The sequence below is a fragment of the Stegostoma tigrinum genome, chromosome 12, assembly GCF_030684315.1.
Source record: "Stegostoma tigrinum isolate sSteTig4 chromosome 12, sSteTig4.hap1, whole genome shotgun sequence".
Lineage (NCBI taxonomy): Eukaryota > Metazoa > Chordata > Chondrichthyes > Orectolobiformes > Stegostomatidae > Stegostoma > Stegostoma tigrinum.
In genome coordinates, this window is record NC_081365.1 from 24,849,747 (window position 1) to 24,872,560 (window position 22,814).

At 39.2% G+C, this 22,814-nt stretch overlaps 2 protein-coding genes across 3 annotated transcripts in view; one reads left to right on the forward strand and one right to left on the reverse strand.

Moving 5' to 3' along the window:
* LOC125456773 (melanocortin-2 receptor accessory protein 2-like) overlaps positions 1-5,909 on the forward strand; it is a 34,493-nt gene extending 28,584 nt beyond the window's left edge. Inside the window, exon 3 of the mRNA XM_048540173.2 lies at positions 757-5,909. Within this exon, the coding sequence (XP_048396130.1) occupies positions 757-982 (226 nt within the window). The 3' untranslated portion in view covers positions 983-5,909. The remainder of the gene's footprint in view (positions 1-756) is intronic.
* Positions 5,910-12,576: 6,667 nt separating this feature from the next.
* Positions 12,577-22,814, reverse strand: part of urb1 (URB1 ribosome biogenesis homolog) — a 108,871-nt gene continuing 98,633 nt past the window's right edge. The window contains exons 39-40 of one of the 2 annotated variants that reach the window (XM_059650210.1): positions 20,420-20,596; positions 12,577-12,952 (exon numbers count right to left, since the gene is read on the reverse strand). In XM_059650210.1, coding sequence (XP_059506193.1) covers positions 12,951-12,952; positions 20,420-20,596 — 179 coding nt within the window. In that variant the 3' untranslated portion in view covers positions 12,577-12,950. Of the gene's footprint in view, positions 12,953-20,220; positions 20,597-22,814 lie in introns of those variants that run through there. The other variant, XM_048540621.2, reaches the window with a different exon arrangement.

Genomic DNA, 22,814 nt, shown 5'->3' on the forward strand with positions numbered 1-22,814 from the left:
TAAATCTGCTGGATCTTCCTCCGTTCTAATTAATGTGTGTGGTCTAATGGGCCTGAATTTTTTTTAAATGTTCATTGAGCACAGGGGATTTGGTGCAGAACTGGATCTTTTCATGAGGGACCAGAAAAAAGATTGTTACCTTTCAGTGTGGAAATTGGTACCTGAAGGAGGAGTTGAGGCAAATAACAGAGATGTATTTGAGGGGAAGCTAGATAAATGTGAGACGGAGAAAGGAATTGAAACATATGCTAATAGGGTTAGATGTAGAATTGTAGAAAGAGACCAGTGTGGAACATAAACATTCAGGGATAAGTCAGGCCAAATGGCCTCTTTCCATACAGTCAACACAATTCTATAGAATATGCCCGAGAACATGTCATGTTAGGGGCGGCACGGTGGCTCAGTGGCTAGCATTGCTGACCCACAGCGTCAGGGGTCCGGGTTCGAATCCACTTTGTCTGTGTGGAGTTTTCATATTCTCCCCATGTCTGCTTGGGATTCCTCTGGGTGCTCTGGTTTCCTCCCATAGTCCAAAGATGTACAGGCTAGGTGGATTGGCCATGCTAAATTGTCCATAGTGACCAGGGATGCCTTGACTGGGGGAGATGGGTCTGGGTGGGATTCTCTGAGGGTTAATGTGTACTTGTTGGGCTGAAGGACCTGTTTCCACACTGTAGGGATTCTATGTCAGTAAATAAAGAACTATGATAAACTAGATTTTTACATAATTCTTAAATGTCTGCCCTCCTTCTGTAGAGTTGACAACTTGAGAAAAAAGTCAGCAAAAAAGGTCAAGAAGAATGATGATCGTCAAGTACGGGGAGAAAATGTGTCCAACCGTGTCGTTTCTTCATTAATGCCTGTAGATGCTGAAGCTGTGGCAAGTGTTAATCTCAACAATGAACAGAACTGCCTCGAAGTCTGTAAAGGACCACAGTCACTGCTGGATAACACCGTCATTTCTGCCAGAGTTATTCCGTGATCAGATGATCTAAAACCTGTAATGAAATTCCAGTTCTCAGGAATGGGGAAAACCTGTTGGTCACAATATTTAGCATTACAGTTTAAAAAAATGTTATAAATCATTCCATAAATGCTAATGCTTCAAGGGGTTTCTGGAACTCTCAATAGTATGTGTTTGTAGGTGGACATTGGTTCCTCATTGTCAGACAGCACAATGTGTTTACATCACATTCTTCTGTCAGAATTTTAGCAAAGTTTCGACTTAATTGTCTTTTAACTTAAATGCCTTTAAAATGTCAGAATGAGGCATGTCATATGAATATGCTGTTGCATTTGTTACTAGAAGTAGAAATAATAATTTCATCCCATTTGTCATAGCACAGCACAATGGATCTGAGTCTAATCCATTTAAAGCTCATTAATGTACAGTTAAAGTTGGGCTCACTGTTTCTGCTGTGAAACCTTCAAGTTTAACAGAAAATGTCAGGTTTCAGACAAATCCCACACTCTCATATCTCCATGACTCAGCTCTCAACCCTAACTGAATATTTTTATTTCATATGCGATGTCAGAACAAGTTTGAATGAGAACTGCTTTCCACGTGTATCTTATTTGAACAAATATCAAATTGAAAATGTATTCAAATTCACTGTTTACTTTGTTACTAAAACGCGTTAACTATCAGCTCCAAATTTACATTAAAAGCTATAGTTTTTTTTAAACTTTGGCATCTCATCTCTAAGTCAGAAGTTTCGGGAATTTGTTGTGTGCGTATTGGCTGCTGCATTTTCCGCACTATAGCAGCAATCACAGTTCAAAAAAATACTTCATTGATTTTGATATGCCAATGAAGTTTCTGAAAGTGCCAAATAAGTGCAAGTCCTTTTTTATTTCTGAGATCTGAGACCCAGATAAGTCAGAAACGTAAGGAGAGTCCAGTGCAAGTAGAACTAGACAGTTGGTTCATCCTCGCTGCGTTATTTATTTGGGTGCTACTGATTTGGCAATTTTATGTTTTGAAAAGCATTTTGGTGATGGGTTCATTGAAAATTGTGTATGACATAGACTAGCAGAAAACATAATAGCAAACAGCTAGTCACTAACTAATAGATAAAAACGATTTCAGAAGTCATCAATGGATACGAAAATGGTGAAATGAGTTAGCAAGAGGAGGGGCGAAAGCAATAACGGTCTAAAAAGGCTCTGCATGGAGGCAGAAGTTGAGAGCCTAAATGATGGCTTTGCACCTGTCTTTATTAAGGAAGCAGATACTGAAAAGTCATGTTGAAAGAGGAGATGGTTGAAATATTACATAAGGAAACATTGATAAAGAAGACAGGCTGGTTATATGTAAAATTGATATGTTACCAGAACCAGATGGGATGCACCCAAGGGATTGGAGGGAAGGACGGGAGGAAATTTGCAAAGGCATTGTCCAAAAACCTTTCAAGTCACCTTAGATATGGAGGTGGGGCCTTAGAAACAGACCTTTACAAATTAAGGATGATGTATCATTTTTGAGGCTGGAGGTAGTCATATGTGGAATTTCCCAGGGATAGTGTTAGGACCAGCACTTTCCTTGATCTATTTTAATGACCTATTTTGAGTCTATTGGGCACAACTTCAAACTTTGCTAATGACACTAAATTTGGGAGTATTGTGAAGTGGCTAGTGAGATCACTGGCTAGTGGAATGGGCAGACACATGACAGAAAATTTGTTGCAGAGAATGTGAAGTGACAAGTTATAAATTGTGGTAGAAAGAACAAAGAGAGGCAATGGAACATGAAGCGTGTAGTTCCAATGGGGTTGCAGGAACACACATCAGGAAGGATATACGCTGAATTTTCTAAAGGTGCAAAGACAGGCTGGGACAGCAATTAAAATAACATAGTGTTCTGGATTAGGGCATGGAGCACAAAAGCAAATAATACATAATGAATCTTCTGAAAATATTGGGTTGGCCTCAACTAGACTCATCTCAACCGTTGAGTCCAATTCTGGGTACTTCATTTTAGGAAGGATGTGAAAACCAGAGATTTGTGAGATTGGTTCTAAGAGATTAGAGACTTTAGTTACATTGTTGGAATGGAAAAGCTAAGGCTGTTCTTAAAGAACAAAGGTTGAATGGAGATTTGATAGAGTTGTTCAAAATCATGATGGATCCATACAAAGATAGTTTGAGAAACTGTCCTCATTGGCTGAAGGGTGAAGAAACAGTGGACACTGATAGAAGGCAAATGGCATAAGAACCAATGGTGATACGAGTATTTTTTTTACACAACTAGTGTTCTAATTTGGAATGTGTTGTGTGAAAGTAGTGGAGGCAGATTCAGTTGTAGTTTAAGTACCTGAAAGAGAAAAATAATTGCACTGCTATTGGGAAAGGACAGGAGGTGGAATGAGCCACTATCAGGCCAAATGGCCTCCAACCTTGCTTTAGCCACTCTATGATTCTGAAAATATCATACTTAGCACTTTGGCAACTTGAGAATTTGTGAAGGATGATGTTTTAAGGCATAATCTTGTGGCATTTTATAGTAAAATCACCAGTGATATCAATGGAGACAATTTGAAAACAGCAGTTACAGATGGGCAATAATGCCTCTTCATACCAGTGAACATCCAATGATTGAGAGAAATTTTTCAGTCTAGTATTCCAATCCCATACTTCCGTTTCCACGATCTGGAGGAGGAGGAGGTGGGGGGGGGGCACGTTTAAGCCCAATGCTTCTGGCTCAGAGATAAGATCATCACCTCTGATCTAATAACCAGTCCTTTTGCAAGTAACCTACTACGTGCCAGTCTATTATTGGGATATCACATTATAATCTGTACCTGCCTGAACTGTTTGAAGTGGAGCTGGAAGCCTCCACCTTCTAACTCAGAGGCAGGAATGGTACATCTAACTCAGAAAATACAGAACGACTTCAGTGGAACAGTTTGTGTGTATGCTGCAACATATAAGTTACGAGCAGAGCGTTTAGCCTTGAGCCAGTTTCACCAATCAAAAGGTTCATGGCTGATCTGTTTGTGTATTGAATTCCACACTCCCATCTGTTCCTGATAACTTGTGATTTCCTCGCCAAACAAGATTATATCTCCCTCCACCCTAAAAATATCCAAAGGCCCCACCTCCATCTCCTTACGTGACCAGTTCAGAAGTTGCACAACCCTGAGAGAAAGAATATCTCCTCAGCTCTGCCCTAAAAGGAGGACCTCTAGTTCTTAAAGTGCCCCTAGTCACAAAAGTCGAAACATCCTTCCCATGTCCACACTGTCAATACCACTCAGGATCCTATGAACTTCAACCAAGTCACCCCTAAGTCTTATAACACAGGGGTTTAGGAGTACGTTCTATATGATTTCTTCAACTTTAAGCTTTTTCAGGGTAATACTTGCTTGTATTCCAGAAGTATTAGTTGAACATGATTACTCTTGGCTTAATTCACAGTGAACTGGTCTTGCTTACTGTTATTTCTTGATGTTATATATTTGTTTGTCTTCTCTGTTTCTGTTCTGTTGTAGATTGCCTAAAATGATGTTATGATACCACTCTTTAATAGGTTAATATTTCACAGCTGCTCCAACATATAATTGATTGAAGTGGAATTACTGAAACATACTTAGACAGAGTTACCTTAAATCACAGGTCGGAATTCATTGGAGGGAACATTTCCCATTAATCAGATATTTTCCCTCATGCTAAAGCATTACATTGCTGGAAAAATTAGCTGGTAAATTGGCAGGATGAAACATGGGCTGTCTAGGACTTGGATGCATGACAGAACTAAGAGAATGACGTTTCAGATACCACTCTCTGCTGAGACAGCTGTCCAGGATCAGGCTCGCCCAAAGCAAACCCAGAGTGAATTGTCTTGCTGAAACTGAAAGAGATCAAGTAATAAATATCAAAGAGAGGATGGGAGAAATGTGAAATAGAAGAAGTTATAAAATAGCAATTACAGTGCTGCTAGTGATCCCCTGAAAACAGAATTCCTGGTACTATGATTATGGTCTGTCAGTAGGACATTTGCTTTTATAATCATGGTTATAATTTAATCAGTACCCTGTACTCGATACACATATTAACTAACTAATTAACAGTAGGACCTCATATGCAATTTGATCGACCCAAAGGTCTGCCTTTACTTTAATAAAAGATTTAAATTATGTAGTTCCCAGATGAAAGGCAACAGAAAACAGCTTTATCAACATGGCTGCTTTGAGAAACCAAGGGATCTGCAGAAAGGGCCATAAAACTCCATTAGCAATATAAATAATTCATATGAGTTACAGAATCACAGAGTTGCCTTGATGGTAAAATAATTTCCTCAGATTTCTTTTCAGAACATCCCAAAGAGATGGGCTGTGGAGGTGGCAGGTTCTTTTCTTTACATTGGAACCGAGGCAATGGGAGCTTTGCTTTGGTATAGCCTGCACCACATTAGATTGGGATGATAGTTAGGTGTGCATTTCAGGCAGAAAAAAATACTAACTTCATCAATCACCACATCTCAGTTTGGATTTTCGGAGCATGTAACAGCAGGAAGAATTGCTGTAGCTCGCAGCTAGTGAGAGAAAACTACAGTGGTTCTTATAGAGCTTTACAGTAAAAAGCAGTCAACAAAGTTAGCTTGGAAAGTGGTAGGAAGGCATTAGGCGATTATATTGGAAGCCTAAACAAGTAACTGAGGCATCCACAGTCAGGAGATCTGTGAATAAAAGGATGAATAAAGGGGGAGAGATTTCAAAGTCAAAAAAGCCACTAGAATTCCATTGAAACTTGGAGCATAGTTGGAACACTGAGAAGTAACATGAATACCATAGGTCTGAGGTGCATGTTTGGGTTGTTGTACTGTATAAGTGAATTGTTGTGGGGAAGGGAGTAAATGGAATTCATGATATATGTAGTTGTAAAATATAGTGTTGGTAGCACTTACTTTCTTGAGTTATTTTTCATATACAATAAAATTTGTTTTATTTAAATGTTGTGGTGTAGTTCTCTTTATCAATTCTTAGGTATTTGGATTACTTCTTTAAATATTATTGCTCCTAACAAAATAACAGGAATAAAGCAATTTCAATTGTACAAAATAAATTACTTTGAAGTTGAATGTTGGGACTTGACCCTTAATATAAAATGTATTAAATGCTCTGATGCATACTTAATTACATACAAATCACAAATTGTGGTTATTTGGAGCTTCTGCTTGTCCATGAGAATACTAGGTTCATAAAGTACATTTTTCTGCAATGCTAATTGAGTGAAATTTTCACCAAAACTTTAGAGATTGGATTGATTTCCTTTTTCATCAGTTAATTTCTCTTACTCAATGCCCGTGTTTGATTCCTTTAAGGTCTTTAATGGTTCCTCACTGGTAACTGTTCTGCTTGTTTCCCCTGAATTTGATTCTATGATGCCTATCCCCGGAGTTATGGTGTATTGTTATTTTAGAATATTGTGGTTTCCCGGAGACAGGTCTAATCCACGATTTGAGAGTAAGTAAGTATGCCTGCCATTGCAAGATATGTGAAGAATGATGGATAAAAGCAGCTCTGCACCAAAGTTTCCTCTATTTTTGTATGAGGCATACTGAATCTACAAATAAAAGGTAATATATTCAATTGCTCTCTCTAAATCTTTGTTGAAAGTCTGTTTCAGCCACCATGGTCATTTGTAAGTTATACATATCACTTTCTGGTGCCAATTTGCCAAGGGGAAAAAGAAACCTTGAAACTGAATTCTGATAGTTTTCCTGTGGTTTTCTCTGTCATTTTGTCTTATCAACTATTGCTTTTTGTTGTATTCTATCCCATAAGCTTTAGGTATTTTATCATTGTTGTACCTCTCTAATTTCAAAATTTGTGTTTGTTTTTTCTTCATTCTTTGTATAAGCTTTTGTCATGTTGTATATTCCCAACTTTTCTATATGACACATCACAAAATAGCTAAAAGATGAGGAAAGTCATTTGGTCCACTTTAGCTCAACTATTCAGAAAGTCTGTACAGTTCTGGAACAGCATTAAAATGCCGCTTAAATAAATAATGGGCTGCCCACAGCTCCATGACTTCCATCGTGAGTTGGGCAAGCAGGCAGATCCAGCTGCAGTAAGGGTTGAACCTGTACTGTTAGTAGTGATCCGATTCCCACTGGCAATGAAACAACTGAGCCCCCTGCCCTGCCATCACACTACCATGGAATCCAGGTTGATGCAGAAATACACACTTCTACATGTTGTCCCCTTGAACTATGGAGAGTGATAGTGGAAGCTTCAATTTCTTTCCATCTCATACTGACCTGGCAAATCTCCTCTCTTTCACATCCAGGAAGGAATCACAAGTTTGTGCCTGACCTGCTTAGCTACATCACGTACACACATTCCTCAGCCAACACGTCCTGAAGTGGGATTTGAACCCCAAGCTTCTGGTTCAGAGGTAGTGACAATAACAACTAAGCAAAAACTTATGAAGAATTACTTTACATTAAAAAATGGGTTTTAGTAGTATGAACCAGTTGTCCCCTTCTTCTACTCGAGCTTGAAACACAGATGGGAACAGAAGCCATTTGAGGCACATTTCTGAATTTGTAAGATCAGTAGAGCATCTTTTAGTTATTGCCTTTTAAAGGTTGAAAAACACACATTGTTCAGTTTCTCTGAATAGCTCAGTCCATTGTTGCTGGAGATGAATCTCAAATGTTCTGTCTGAACTGGATTTTCCACATTTTTTAGCCATCAAATTTCTTTCAATCTCCAGATATATCTCATCAATGGGGCACGTGTTGTTCGTTTTACTGTCTTCAAGTCAACTCCAAACCACTGAATTCTAGTTCTTGATTCTTTGCTATCATCAGCAATCATGAGTTTTCTTCTTTTCGTGATAGTGGATAGACAAGTAGTTTCCAAAATGGTTTAATTGTAGGAGACAAAAAATTCACCAGCCTTACAAGAATGCAAAACTATAGTTATGTGGAGACGGAGATTCCGAGACTACTTCTGCTGATGCAAAAATGGCTATGAGAAAATGGAATAAAAGTTTAAGACATTTTTATAATTTTATAAAGTGGTGAGGAGAATACTGATATTTCTAACTAAGCTTATCATAAAGAGAACTTTCTTTTCACAGCATTTGCCAGTAATTGAGGCAGTGACTACTGTATTATTTAAGGGAATAGTAGACAGAGATACAATACTGTGAGGAGAGGATGGAGCTGTGTGAATGTTTTTCAATTCACTGCTCCCAGAAATAGAACATAGAACATAGAAAAGTACAGCACAGTACAGGCCCTTTGGCCCACGATGTTGTGCCGTGGAATAATCCGAATCCAAAAATAAAATAACCTAACCTACATTCCCCTCAATTCACTGCTGTCCATGTGCATGTCCAGCAGTCGCTTAAATGTCACTAATGACTCTGCTTCCATGACTACCACTGGTAAACTATTCCATGCGCTCACAACTCTCTGCGTGAAGAACCTCCCTCTGACGTATCCTCTATACCTTCCTCCTAACAACTTAAAACTATGACCCCTCGTGGCAGTCATTCCTGCTCTGGGGAAAATTCTCTGGCTTTTGACTCTATCCATGCCTCTCATTACCTTGTACACCTCGATCAGGTCACCTTTCTTCCTCCTCCTCTCCAGAGAGAAAAGTCCGAGCTCAGTCAACCTCTCCTCATAAGACAAGCCCTCCAGTCCAGGCAGCATCCTGGTAATAAAATGTGAGGCTGGATGAACACAGCAGGCCAAGCAGCATCTCAGGAGCTCAGCTTTTGTGCTCCTGAGATGCTGCTTGGCCTGCTGTGTTCATCCAGCCTCACATTTTATTATCACATTTTATTATCTTGGATTCTCCAGCATCTGCAGTTCCCATTATCTCTGATAGTATAGCATCCTGGTAAACCTCCTTTGCAACCTCCCCAAAGCCTCCACATCTTTCCTATAATAGGGCGACCAGAACTGGACACAATATTCCAAGTGTGGTCTCACCAGGGTTTTGTAGAGCTGCAGAATAACCTCGCGGCTCTTAAACTCGATCCTCCCTGTTAATGAAAGCCAAAACACCATATGCTTTCTTAACAACCTTATCCACCTGGGTGGCAACTTTGAGGGAGCTATGCACTTGAACACCAAGATCCCGCTGTTCCTCCACACTGTCTCGCTGAAGCCTGCAATAGCCCTCGATACTATCAATGGCACCTCCAACCTTTGTGTCATCAGCAAACATACTAACCCACCCCTCAACTTCCTTATCCAAGTCATTTATAAAAACTACAAAAAGCAGAGGCCCACGAACAGAGCCCTGCGGGACACCACTCAGCACTGACCTCCAGGCAGAATACTTCCGATCTGTAACCACTCTCTGCCTCCTGTCAGCCAACCAATGATTGATTGCATTTCTTATTTTGGGAATTGCAAACCTTCACTGATTTTTAAGTCTCTGTCCGAATGTTTCAGACTACTTGTCTTACATCAAATCTTCTGCCAGCTCAATATTCAGAAGACTGAAATCATTGTCTACAGTCTCTTCCACGAAGTCTGCTCCTTTGCCACTGACTCCATTGCCACCCCAGGCACTCTGCAGCTGAATTAATCTATCAATTAATGTCCTGATGTTCAGTGTCATGGAGAAGAGGAAAGTCAAATCCCTCTGCTAGATAAGCTAATATCACAAACCCCAATCTGTTATGGTGGAGAATAGAGGTTCCCTTCCAAATATTAAACCCAAAAGAAACTTGCGTCACCTTTATAATCTGTTAAAAGAGTGACTAAATGAAAGAAAATCCCTGATATCCACTTTATACTTAACAAGTAACAATTTATTTATTTAACCCTAACAGTGAACAGATTAACACTTACTAACAAACCAAACAATTTCCCCCTTGACTACTTACTACTCCCTAACTGGCCTAAATTCTACTGGAATGCTATTCAAAAAAACACAAGTCCCATTTATATAAACCCAATTAAAATGACATTAATAAATTAAAACCTAATCTCTCTATATTCACACAGACTGTCTCTTCTGGAATGTTCTGCCTTCTCTGTTACACCACAAACACCTTTCTTCCGCTGATTCTGCTGTCAGGGATGTTTTTCTCTGTAATTTCTTTGGTGGCGACTTTGAGCTAAAATGCTGTGATATCTTTGTCGGATACATGGTGCTTTCTTGGACAGCTTAGTGAGATTTCTTGTGACAGCTTGGGGCTTATTTCTCAGATAGTGGGCTTGCTTTTCCCTCAGACAACACTTGACTCTCACCCCAATTTTCAAAAACCCTTGTCCCATATACCCCTCAATGACACATCAATTTCTTATACTATTCTTATACTATCATTAGTTTCAGGTTGTCGAAACCATCAGTTTTAAATTCAATTGGTTTTCTGTATCTAGTTGCTTGGTTTAAATTAATTGGCTAATTTCAAACCATTGTCTTGACACCAAAGCAAAACTGCTGTTTTGTTTGCCAATTGTAAGGCCTTTTGATAAACTTGTTTTAATTTTGGGGCACGCTGTACAGTATTTGTTAACTTTAAGCAAAGACAAAGCACAATCTCTTAAAACGATTACACACTGCTTTTCCCCACTATCATTTTTACTAGCAAATTCTAACTCCCTGTCTTCCAATTCATGAATACTCTATTACAACTTTGTAAAATCAGTTTCAATTCAGAATTGACTGGTAAATCTCACACGCTATCCAAAAGTATTCTGCATATTTGGATATAAACAAAAGTGCCCATCCATATCTCTACCTCAGCCCCTCTGTTGTGAAACTTTCATGCTGTCTTTATCACTGTTAATCTTAACAATTTAAGACAACCAGCAGTATTTAAAAATCCTTGAATTTCTAAATCTATATTTCATGTTTTCTAGCTTTTTTTGGCTCATTCCCACTTACCCACCTCCTCTCCTTATTGACATACACTGGCTTGCCAGTCTTCCCTGGATTAAATGCAATATCCCAGCTCTAATTTTTTCCAATCTTTCTCATCGTTCACTTCTTGGAATAACACTGTTTGCTCCAAACTTGAGCATGTAATCTATGCTGCTATAGCATTGCCGAGGTAGAGCCATAATACTAGAAGTGCCATTTTCAGCTTAGACATTCCAGTGAGACCTATCTGCTTTGTTGGGCTACAACAGTGACTGGAAGTCAAAAGTACTTCATTAGCTGTAAAATATTTTGTAAGGTACTGGAATGTAAATGCAAGAATAAGGGCAAAATATAGCAGATCCTGGAAATCTGAAACAAACACAGGGAGGCTGGAGAAACTCAGCAGATCTGACAGCATCTGTAGAGAAACAGAGTTAATGTTTCGAGTTTGATATCATTCTTGTTCAGATGTCACCAGACCTGCGCAGTTTCTCCAGCATTCTTTTAGCAGGGGCTGTGTGCAAGATGCGGTACCAGTAAAGCGATGAACACTTGTATATTCGCATTTTTATGGTGCACGTATACAGATTTGTGACAATACAAAGAGTTGAAGCACCAACTCATTGAATCATAGAGTAATACAGCATGGGAACAGGCCCTTTGATCCAACCTAGTCCATGCTAACCATTCAGCTAGTTCCAATTTTCCACATTTAGTCCATACCCCTCTAAACCCTTACCATCTATGAATCTATCCAAATGCATTTTTAAATGTTGCTATTGTACCTGCCTCACCCACTTTCTCTGGCAGCACATTCCACATATACACGACTCTCTGCGTGAAGAACTTGCCTTTCAGGTCCTTCTTAAATCTTTCCCCTCTCACCTTAAACCTATTTAATTTTTGATAACCTTCCTCAGTCAACAATGCCTCCTAATTTTGTATCATCCACAAAGCTACTAATCCTGCCTTGTACATTCACATCAGATAGCGAGTTTTGAGAAGATTTGTAGCTCAGGTTGAGGTTCTGGATGTGAGTTTGCTCGCTGAGCTGTAAGGTTAGTTTTCAGACATTTCGTCACCATTCTAGGTAACATCATCAGTGAGCCTCCGACGAAGATTCACATCAGATCATTTATGACCCCCGTGGCACACCACTAGTCGCAGGCCTCCAATCCAAGAAACAACTTTCGACCATCACCTTCTACCTCCTACCATCAAGCCAATTCGGAATCCAATTGGCCAGCTCTCCCTGGATCCCATGCAACCTAACTTCCATGACCAGCCTGCCATGCAGGACCTTGTCAAAGGCCTTACTAACTCCAAAATGTTTGGGATATGTAACAGATTCAATACACTGAATTTCTTTAAAAACCTTTCTCTGTTTTTTTTAATCCCAATTTCATTTTCTTTTTGATGGAGTGATGGATGGTGTCATGACAGACTGTGAATAATTGTTGGCTAGAAATAAATATGCTAGAAAGGATGCCAGGATATATGGCTTGAAACACGGAAGCATCAGTGAAATAAATAGATTTGCAAACTTCTTACAGTTAGGAAACTGACTTCCTCGATATATATTCTTAAAAAGATACTGATGTTTATTGCAAGCACCTAACAAAGTTTACCATTTGATAAAGGAAAACCACTGTATCTGAAAACTAAGACTATTATTCATTTACACTCAACTGTGTATTTACAGATAAGTAATGATTTATGACAAGTTTGGCATAGATTTTCAATAACAGGCTTAATATTTTATAAGTGTACTGCTTGACAGTGCCAAAAGCATAACATACACTACAATCAACAAAAGAACTATCAATTGCCTAATCACCAGTAAAATTATAGCAAAATAAATCAGTCTTTGATAGTGTAACTAAAAAGGCAGTTTTTCAACTACTGTCTTTCAACAAGGGAACGGATGTCTTTACAGAGAGATACAATGGCATCAAGTGTCTTCTTTTGTTTTGCTTTTGGGCTCTTTCCAATCCTTGGCGTATCTTCAGAGGCCTCTGAGATCAATTTTACATGAGCCAGAAAGATCTGGGGTTCCTGTGCTCCAAGCCACAAGTCCCACACGTAATCAGAGAGCAGAGACAAAGTTGCTCCTGTGAGAAGACAGAACCATGCATCTTAAAAATGTTATAACCACTGGTACTTAAAACCGTAAGATACATTTTACAGGGGATAACCTTTGAATGCCTTATCTATTTTTGCTGAGTGTGTGCTATCATGTAAAGGGATGAGACTGTCCCTCTTCCATCAAAGATTCTACATCCTCAAACAATGAAGTACTGTAGCTGAGAGGGGAACACGTGCACTCTGCACTGTCAACTATGATGCTGGTCATGTTCATATCTCTAACGACCTTGCCCATTCTTTCTTCTATTACCATCACCAGCCCCAAAATTCTGCACCAATTCTTCATCTCTTGTGCTACATCGTTCACTCTTCTATTGGCATCCATGCCTCAAGATTCTGGGTCATAATGTTGGGAGTTCCCTGAACCTCGCCATCATTCTAATTTTAATACGTTCCTTAAAATTTAATCACTTTGACCCAGCTTTTGGTTACTTGAAGGGCTGTCTTCTCCTTTTATTCAATGTCAGTAGTGTTTCTGAATTTGCTCTTGTAAGGTTATTTGCTATTTTAATACGTTAATGGACTATTTAAACATTAGTCATGTCACTATAAATGCCTGTCAGAAGATGCATGACAGCGGCTCACATGATGTATTTCCCTCCTTGCCACAACTAGTCTTTGTTCAGTGCATTACAGCTACCCTCCTATGCTGTGCATTAGTAATAAAATGCTAAAAGCTGAACAAATCATCTGCCTTATTTTATATTAACACTCAAATAACTGTTAATTAAGTTCATATGCAATTTGTTACTTCTGTCAATCAGTGTTCAGATGGGTTGCAAAGAGCCACTCTGCTTCAGATTTCATTATAGTCTTGGTTCAAACATTGAGAAAATGCTAAGTTTTAGCAGACACTGACTGTCCTTGACTTCAAGCCAATATCTCAGAGTATGGCATCAAGGAGCCCTAGCAAAATATGATTCTTGGCAACATTAAGAGTCAATTAATTTTGGAGAAGAACTCTTGACTATAGTTCCCCTAACAGTTGTTGTTCTGTATGACAGAATAAATCATGAGATCATGAGGGCATCTAAACAATTCTGTACATTAATCATACTCTACAAGAAGGTTAAAGTAATGTAAGAAAATCAAATTGGTAATGGTAGCCCCGAGGCAGCATTTGGGACATTTTCTGGGATTAATAATGTTTTGTATCCAAGCAGGAATTGGGCTGTTGTGGTTCTGGTGACGTGTATGACACAGATTTAACAAATGATTTCAGAGTAAGAGATCTCCAAAAAACTGCGACAGTACCATTAACGTTCAGTTTGAGTGAGAAACTTGGGTGGGAAACAACTATGCCAAACCTAAACATGGGTAATTACATTGGGACGTCAGCTGAGTTGGCTGGAGTGGACCAGGGAGGGAGGGTAGCATAAAATATGTTGAGCGATGCTGACAGATGTTGAAGAAAACTGTTCATGACTATCAGCAAAAATATATCCCAGTGAGGGAGAAGAATCCCAGGAAGGGAATAAACTGACCGTGGTTATCCTGGGAAGTTAAGAAAGATATCAGATTGAAAGATAAGGTAGACAATATGTCTAAGATTAGCAGTAAACCTGAAAATCGGGAAAGTTTAAAAAGCCAATAAGTATAAAAAGATGACCAACACAAAAGGGAGAAGATAAACTCTGAGGGCAAACTAACCAAGTAAAACTAGACAGTGGAGAGCCTTTATATTTTTAAAAAAGGAAAAGAGAGGCTAAGTGCACATTGGCCCCTTAAAGAACAAGGCTGGGAAACAGTAATGGGGCATCAAGAAATAGCAGAGGAGTTGAATATATACTTTGCATCAGTCTTCAAGGTAGAGGACATGAACAGCACTTCAAAAATATAATTAAGGGATAGGAGGTGGGGTAGGAAAGAGAGAGCGGCAGAGAGAACACCTTTCATGTAACATGCTTTATCAAAAAAGGGAAGAAGGAACACAGATATGTATAGGGCATTTAGATTAATGTCTGATATTGTGAAAATCAGTCTCTTATAAAGGGTATAATAGTACGGCATTTAGAAATACATAAAGTGATCAAGCAGAGTCAACATGGGTTCATAATGGGGAAATCATGCCTGCTAAAATCTACTCGAACTAATTCTTTGCTGGCTGTGGGGGAAATAACAAGCAGGAGAGAAGATCCCATGGGATTCAGGACAGTATATTAACATGTGTACAGAATTGATTAATTAAAAGAAGACAAAGAGTTGAGATAATCGGAACATTTTCAGGATGGCCAGCAGTAACCAGTGGAGTGCCATAGGTCAGTGCAGGGGCCACGATTATTGACAATACATTACTTATCCCTTGGAACGCAGATATGAACACACAATAATCAAGTTGGCGAATGACACAAAAATAGGTTGGCAGGCAAGTGGTGAGGGTAACACAAAAAGACTGCAGAGGGATACAGACAGGTTAAGTGAGTGTGCCAAAATGTGGCAATGGCACATAGCATAGAAGAATGTGAGGTTAAGCATTTTTGAATAAAGAATAGAATATTATTTAAATGGAGAAAGATTGCAGAGAGCTGCAACAAAAAGGGAATTGGAAGTTCTCGTTCATGAGTCATAAAAACATAGCAGGTAATAGGGAAGGCAAATGGACAGCTGGTCTTTATTTCAAAGGGAATGGAGTGTAAAAGTAAAACAAATTTAAAAAATTGCTAAAACTATACAAGATATTAGCTGGAACCACATATAGAATACCGCGAACTGATATTTCTAACTAAGCTTATCATAAAGAGAACTTTCTTTTCACAGCATTTGCCAGTAATTGAGGCAGTGACTACTGTATTATTTAAGGGAATAGTAGACAGAGATACAATACTGTGAGGAGAGGATGGAGCTGTGTGAATGTTTTTCAATTCACTGCTCCCAGAAATAGAACATAGAACATAGAAAAGTACAGCACAGTACAGGCCCTTTGGCCCACGATGTTGTGCCGTGGATTAATCCGAATCCAAAAATAAAATAACCTAACCTACATTCCCCTCAATTCACTGCTGTCCATGTGCATGTCCAGCAGTCGCTTAAATGTCACTAATGACTCTGCTTCCATGACTACCACTATTCCATGCGCTCACAACTCTCTGCGTGAAGAACCTCCCTCTGACGTATCCTCTATACCTTCCTCCTAACAACTTAAAACTATGACCCCTCGTGGCAGTCATTCCTGCTCTGGGGAAAATTCTCTGGCTTTTGACTCTATCCATGCCTCTCATTACCTTGTACACCTCGATCAGGTCACCTTTCTTCCTCCTCCTCTCCAGAGAGAAAAGTCCGAGCTCAGTCAACCTCTCCTCATAAGACAAGCCCTCCAGTCCAGGCAGCATCCTGGTAATAAAATGTGAGGCTGGATGAACACAGCAGGCCAAGCCGCATCTCAGGAGCTCAGCTTTTGTGCTCCTGAGATGCTGCTTGGCCTGCTGTGTTCATCCAGCCTCACATTTTATTATCACATTTTATTATCTTGGATTCTCCAGCATCTGCAGTTCCCATTATCTCTGATAGTATAGCATCCTGGTAAACCTCCTTTGCAACCTCCCCAAAGCCTCCACATCTTTCCTATAATAGGGCGACCAGAACTGGACACAATATTCCAAGTGTGGTCTCACCAGGGTTTTGTAGAGCTGCAGAATAACCTCGCGGCTCTTAAACTCGATCCTCCCTGTTAATGAAAGCCAAAACACCATATGCTTTCTTAACAACCTTATCCACCTGGGTGGCAACTTTGAGGGAGCTATGCACTTGAACACCAAGATCCCGCTGTTCCTCCACACTGTCTCGCTGAAGCCTGCAATAGCCCTCGATACTATCAATGGCACCTCCAACCTTTGTGTCATCAGCAAACATACTAACCCACCCCTCAACTTCCTTATCCAAGTCATTTATAAAAACTACAAAAAGCAGAGGCCCACGAACAGAGCCCTGCGGGACACCACTCAGCACTGACCTCCAGGCAGAATACTTCCGATCTGTAACCACTCTCTGCCTCCTGTCAGCCAACCAATGATTGATTGCATTTCTTATTTTGGGAATTGCAAACCTTCACTGATTTTTAAGTCTCTGTCCGAATGTTTCAGACTACTTGTCTTACATCAAATCTTCTGCCAGCTCAATATTCAGAAGACTGAAATCATTGTCTACAGTCTCTTCCACGAAGTCTGCTCCTTTGCCACTGACTCCATTGCCACCCCAGGCACTCTGCAGCTGAATTAATCTATCAATTAATGTCCTGATGTTCAGTGTCATGGAGAAGAGGAAAGTCAAATCCCTCTGCTAGATAAGCTAATATCACAAACCCCAATCTGTTATGGTGGAGAATAGAGGTTCCCTTCCAAATATTAAACCCAAAAGAAACTTGCGTCACCTTTATAATCTGTTAAAAGAGTGACTAAATGAAAGAAAATCCCTGATATCCACTTTATACTTAACAAGTAACAATTTATTTATTTAACCCTAACAGTGAACAGATTAACACTTACTAACAAACCAAACAATTTCCCCCTTGACTACTTACTACTCCCTAACTGGCCTAAATTCTACTGGAATGCTATTCAAAAAAACACAAGTCCCATTTATATAAACCCAATTAAAATGACATTAATAAATTAAAACCTAATCTCTCTATATTCACACAGACTGTCTCTTCTGGAATGTTCTGCCTTCTCTGTTACACCACAAACACCTTTCTTCCGCTGATTCTGCTGTCAGGGATGTTTTTCTCTGTAATTTCTTTGGTGGCGACTTTGAGCTAAAATGCTGTGATATCTTTGTCGGATACATGGTGCTTTCTTGGACAGCTTAGTGAGATTTCTTGTGACAGCTTGGGGCTTATTTCTCAGATAGTGGGCTTGCTTTTCCCTCAGACAACACTTGACTCTCACCCCAATTTTCAAAAACCCTTGTCCCATATACCCCTCAATGACACATCAATTTCTTATACTATTCTTATACTATCATTAGTTTCAGGTTGTCGAAACCATCAGTTTTAAATTCAATTGGTTTTCTGTATCTAGTTGCTTGGTTTAAATTAATTGGCTAATTTCAAACCATTGTCTTGACACCAAAGCAAAACTGCTGTTTTGTTTGCCAATTGTAAGGCCTTTTGATAAACTTGTTTTAATTTTGGGGCACGCTGTACAGTATTTGTTAACTTTAAGCAAAGACAAAGCACAATCTCTTAAAACGATTACACACTGCTTTTCCCCACTATCATTTTTACTAGCAAATTCTAACTCCCTGTCTTCCAATTCATGAATACTCTATTACAACTTTGTAAAATCAGTTTCAATTCAGAATTGACTGGTAAATCTCACACGCTATCCAAAAGTATTCTGCATATTTGGATATAAACAAAAGTGCCCATCCATATCTCTACCTCAGCCCCTCTGTTGTGAAACTTTCATGCTGTCTTTATCACTGTTAATCTTAACAATTTAAGACAACCAGCAGTATTTAAAAATCCTTGAATTTCTAAATCTATATTTCATGTTTTCTAGCTTTTTTTGGCTCATTCCCACTTACCCACCTCCTCTCCTTATTGACATACACTGGCTTGCCAGTCTTCCCTGGATTAAATGCAATATCCCAGCTCTAATTTTTTCCAATCTTTCTCATCGTTCACTTCTTGGAATAACACTGTTTGCTCCAAACTTGAGCATGTAATCTATGCTGCTATAGCATTGCCGAGGTAGAGCCATAATACTAGAAGTGCCATTTTCAGCTTAGACATTCCAGTGAGACCTATCTGCTTTGTTGGGCTACAACAGTGACTGGAAGTCAAAAGTACTTCATTAGCTGTAAAATATTTTGTAAGGTACTGGAATGTAAATGCAAGAATAAGGGCAAAATATAGCAGATCCTGGAAATCTGAAACAAACACAGGGAGGCTGGAGAAACTCAGCAGATCTGACAGCATCTGTAGAGAAACAGAGTTAATGTTTCGAGTTTGATATCATTCTTGTTCAGATGTCACCAGACCTGCGCAGTTTCTCCAGCATTCTTTTAGCAGGGGCTGTGTGCAAGATGCGGTACCAGTAAAGCGATGAACACTTGTATATTCGCATTTTTATGGTGCACGTATACAGATTTGTGACAATACAAAGAGTTGAAGCACCAACTCATTGAATCATAGAGTAATACAGCATGGGAACAGGCCCTTTGATCCAACCTAGTCCATGCTAACCATTCAGCTAGTTCCAATTTTCCACATTTAGTCCATACCCCTCTAAACCCTTACCATCTATGAATCTATCCAAATGCATTTTTAAATGTTGCTATTGTACCTGCCTCACCCACTTTCTCTGGCAGCACATTCCACATATACACGACTCTCTGCGTGAAGAACTTGCCTTTCAGGTCCTTCTTAAATCTTTCCCCTCTCACCTTAAACCTATTTAATTTTTGATAACCTTCCTCAGTCAACAATGCCTCCTAATTTTGTATCATCCACAAAGCTACTAATCCTGCCTTGTACATTCACATCAGATAGCGAGTTTTGAGAAGATTTGTAGCTCAGGTTGAGGTTCTGGATGTGAGTTTGCTCGCTGAGCTGTAAGGTTAGTTTTCAGACATTTCGTCACCATTCTAGGTAACATCATCAGTGAGCCTCCGACGAAGATTCACATCAGATCATTTATGACCCCCGTGGCACACCACTAGTCGCAGGCCTCCAATCCAAGAAACAACTTTCGACCATCACCTTCTACCTCCTACCATCAAGCCAATTCGGAATCCAATTGGCCAGCTCTCCCTGGATCCCATGCAACCTAACTTCCATGACCAGCCTGCCATGCAGGACCTTGTCAAAGGCCTTACTAACTCCAAAATGTTTGGGATATGTAACAGATTCAATACACTGAATTTCTTTAAAAACCTTTCTCTGTTTTTTTTAATCCCAATTTCATTTTCTTTTTGATGGAGTGATGGATGGTGTCATGACAGACTGTGAATAATTGTTGGCTAGAAATAAATATGCTAGAAAGGATGCCAGGATATATGGCTTGAAACACGGAAGCATCAGTGAAATAAATAGATTTGCAAACTTCTTACAGTTAGGAAACTGACTTCCTCGATATATATTCTTAAAAAGATACTGATGTTTATTGCAAGCACCTAACAAAGTTTACCATTTGATAAAGGAAAACCACTGTATCTGAAAACTAAGACTATTATTCATTTACACTCAACTGTGTATTTACAGATAAGTAATGATTTATGACAAGTTTGGCATAGATTTTCAATAACAGGCTTAATATTTTATAAGTGTACTGCTTGACAGTGCCAAAAGCATAACATACACTACAATCAACAAAAGAACTATCAATTGCCTAATCACCAGTAAAATTATAGCAAAATAAATCAGTCTTTGATAGTGTAACTAAAAAGGCAGTTTTTCAACTACTGTCTTTCAACAAGGGAACGGATGTCTTTACAGAGAGATACAATGGCATCAAGTGTCTTCTTTTGTTTTGCTTTTGGGCTCTTTCCAATCCTTGGCGTATCTTCAGAGGCCTCTGAGATCAATTTTACATGAGCCAGAAAGATCTGGGGTTCCTGTGCTCCAAGCCACAAGTCCCACACGTAATCAGAGAGCAGAGACAAAGTTGCTCCTGTGAGAAGACAGAACCATGCATCTTAAAAATGTTATAACCACTGGTACTTAAAACCGTAAGATACATTTTACAGGGGATAACCTTTGAATGCCTTATCTATTTTTGCTGAGTGTGTGCTATCATGTAAAGGGATGAGACTGTCCCTCTTCCATCAAAGATTCTACATCCTCAAACAATGAAGTACTGTAGCTGAGAGGGGAACACGTGCACTCTGCACTGTCAACTATGATGCTGGTCATGTTCATATCTCTAACGACCTTGCCCATTCTTTCTTCTATTACCATCACCAGCCCCAAAATTCTGCACCAATTCTTCATCTCTTGTGCTACATCGTTCACTCTTCTATTGGCATCCATGCCTCAAGATTCTGGGTCATAATGTTGGGAGTTCCCTGAACCTCGCCATCATTCTAATTTTAATACGTTCCTTAAAATTTAATCACTTTGACCCAGCTTTTGGTTACTTGAAGGGCTGTCTTCTCCTTTTATTCAATGTCAGTAGTGTTTCTGAATTTGCTCTTGTAAGGTTATTTGCTATTTTAATACGTTAATGGACTATTTAAACATTAGTCATGTCACTATAAATGCCTGTCAGAAGATGCATGACAGCGGCTCACATGATGTATTTCCCTCCTTGCCACAACTAGTCTTTGTTCAGTGCATTACAGCTACCCTCCTATGCTGTGCATTAGTAATAAAATGCTAAAAGCTGAACAAATCATCTGCCTTATTTTATATTAACACTCAAATAACTGTTAATTAAGTTCATATGCAATTTGTTACTTCTGTCAATCAGTGTTCAGATGGGTTGCAAAGAGCCACTCTGCTTCAGATTTCATTATAGTCTTGGTTCAAACATTGAGAAAATGCTAAGTTTTAGCAGACACTGACTGTCCTTGACTTCAAGCCAATATCTCAGAGTATGGCATCAAGGAGCCCTAGCAAAATATGATTCTTGGCAACATTAAGAGTCAATTAATTTTGGAGAAGAACTCTTGACTATAGTTCCCCTAACAGTTGTTGTTCTGTATGACAGAATAAATCATGAGATCATGAGGGCATCTAAACAATTCTGTACATTAATCATACTCTACAAGAAGGTTAAAGTAATGTAAGAAAATCAAATTGGTAATGGTAGCCCCGAGGCAGCATTTGGGACATTTTCTGGGATTAATAATGTTTTGTATCCAAGCAGGAATTGGGCTGTTGTGGTTCTGGTGACGTGTATGACACAGATTTAACAAATGATTTCAGAGTAAGAGATCTCCAAAAAACTGCGACAGTACCATTAACGTTCAGTTTGAGTGAGAAACTTGGGTGGGAAACAACTATGCCAAACCTAAACATGGGTAATTACATTGGGACGTCAGCTGAGTTGGCTGGAGTGGACCAGGGAGGGAGGGTAGCATAAAATATGTTGAGCGATGCTGACAGATGTTGAAGAAAACTGTTCATGACTATCAGCAAAAATATATCCCAGTGAGGGAGAAGAATCCCAGGAAGGGAATAAACTGACCGTGGTTATCCTGGGAAGTTAAGAAAGATATCAGATTGAAAGATAAGGTAGACAATATGTCTAAGATTAGCAGTAAACCTGAAAATCGGGAAAGTTTAAAAAGCCAATAAGTATAAAAAGATGACCAACACAAAAGGGAGAAGATAAACTCTGAGGGCAAACTAACCAAGTAAAACTAGACAGTGGAGAGCCTTTATATTTTTAAAAAAGGAAAAGAGAGGCTAAGTGCACATTGGCCCCTTAAAGAACAAGGCTGGGAAACAGTAATGGGGCATCAAGAAATAGCAGAGGAGTTGAATATATACTTTGCATCAGTCTTCAAGGTAGAGGACATGAACAGCACTTCAAAAATATAATTAAGGGATAGGAGGTGGGGTAGGAAAGAGAGAGCGGCAGAGAGAACACCTTTCATGTAACATGCTTTATCAAAAAAGGGAAGAAGGAACACAGATATGTATAGGGCATTTAGATTAATGTCTGATATTGTGAAAATCAGTCTCTTATAAAGGGTATAATAGTACGGCATTTAGAAATACATAAAGTGATCAAGCAGAGTCAACATGGGTTCATAATGGGGAAATCATGCCTGCTAAAATCTACTCGAACTAATTCTTTGCTGGCTGTGGGGGAAATAACAAGCAGGAGAGAAGATCCCATGGGATTCAGGACAGTATATTAACATGTGTACAGAATTGATTAA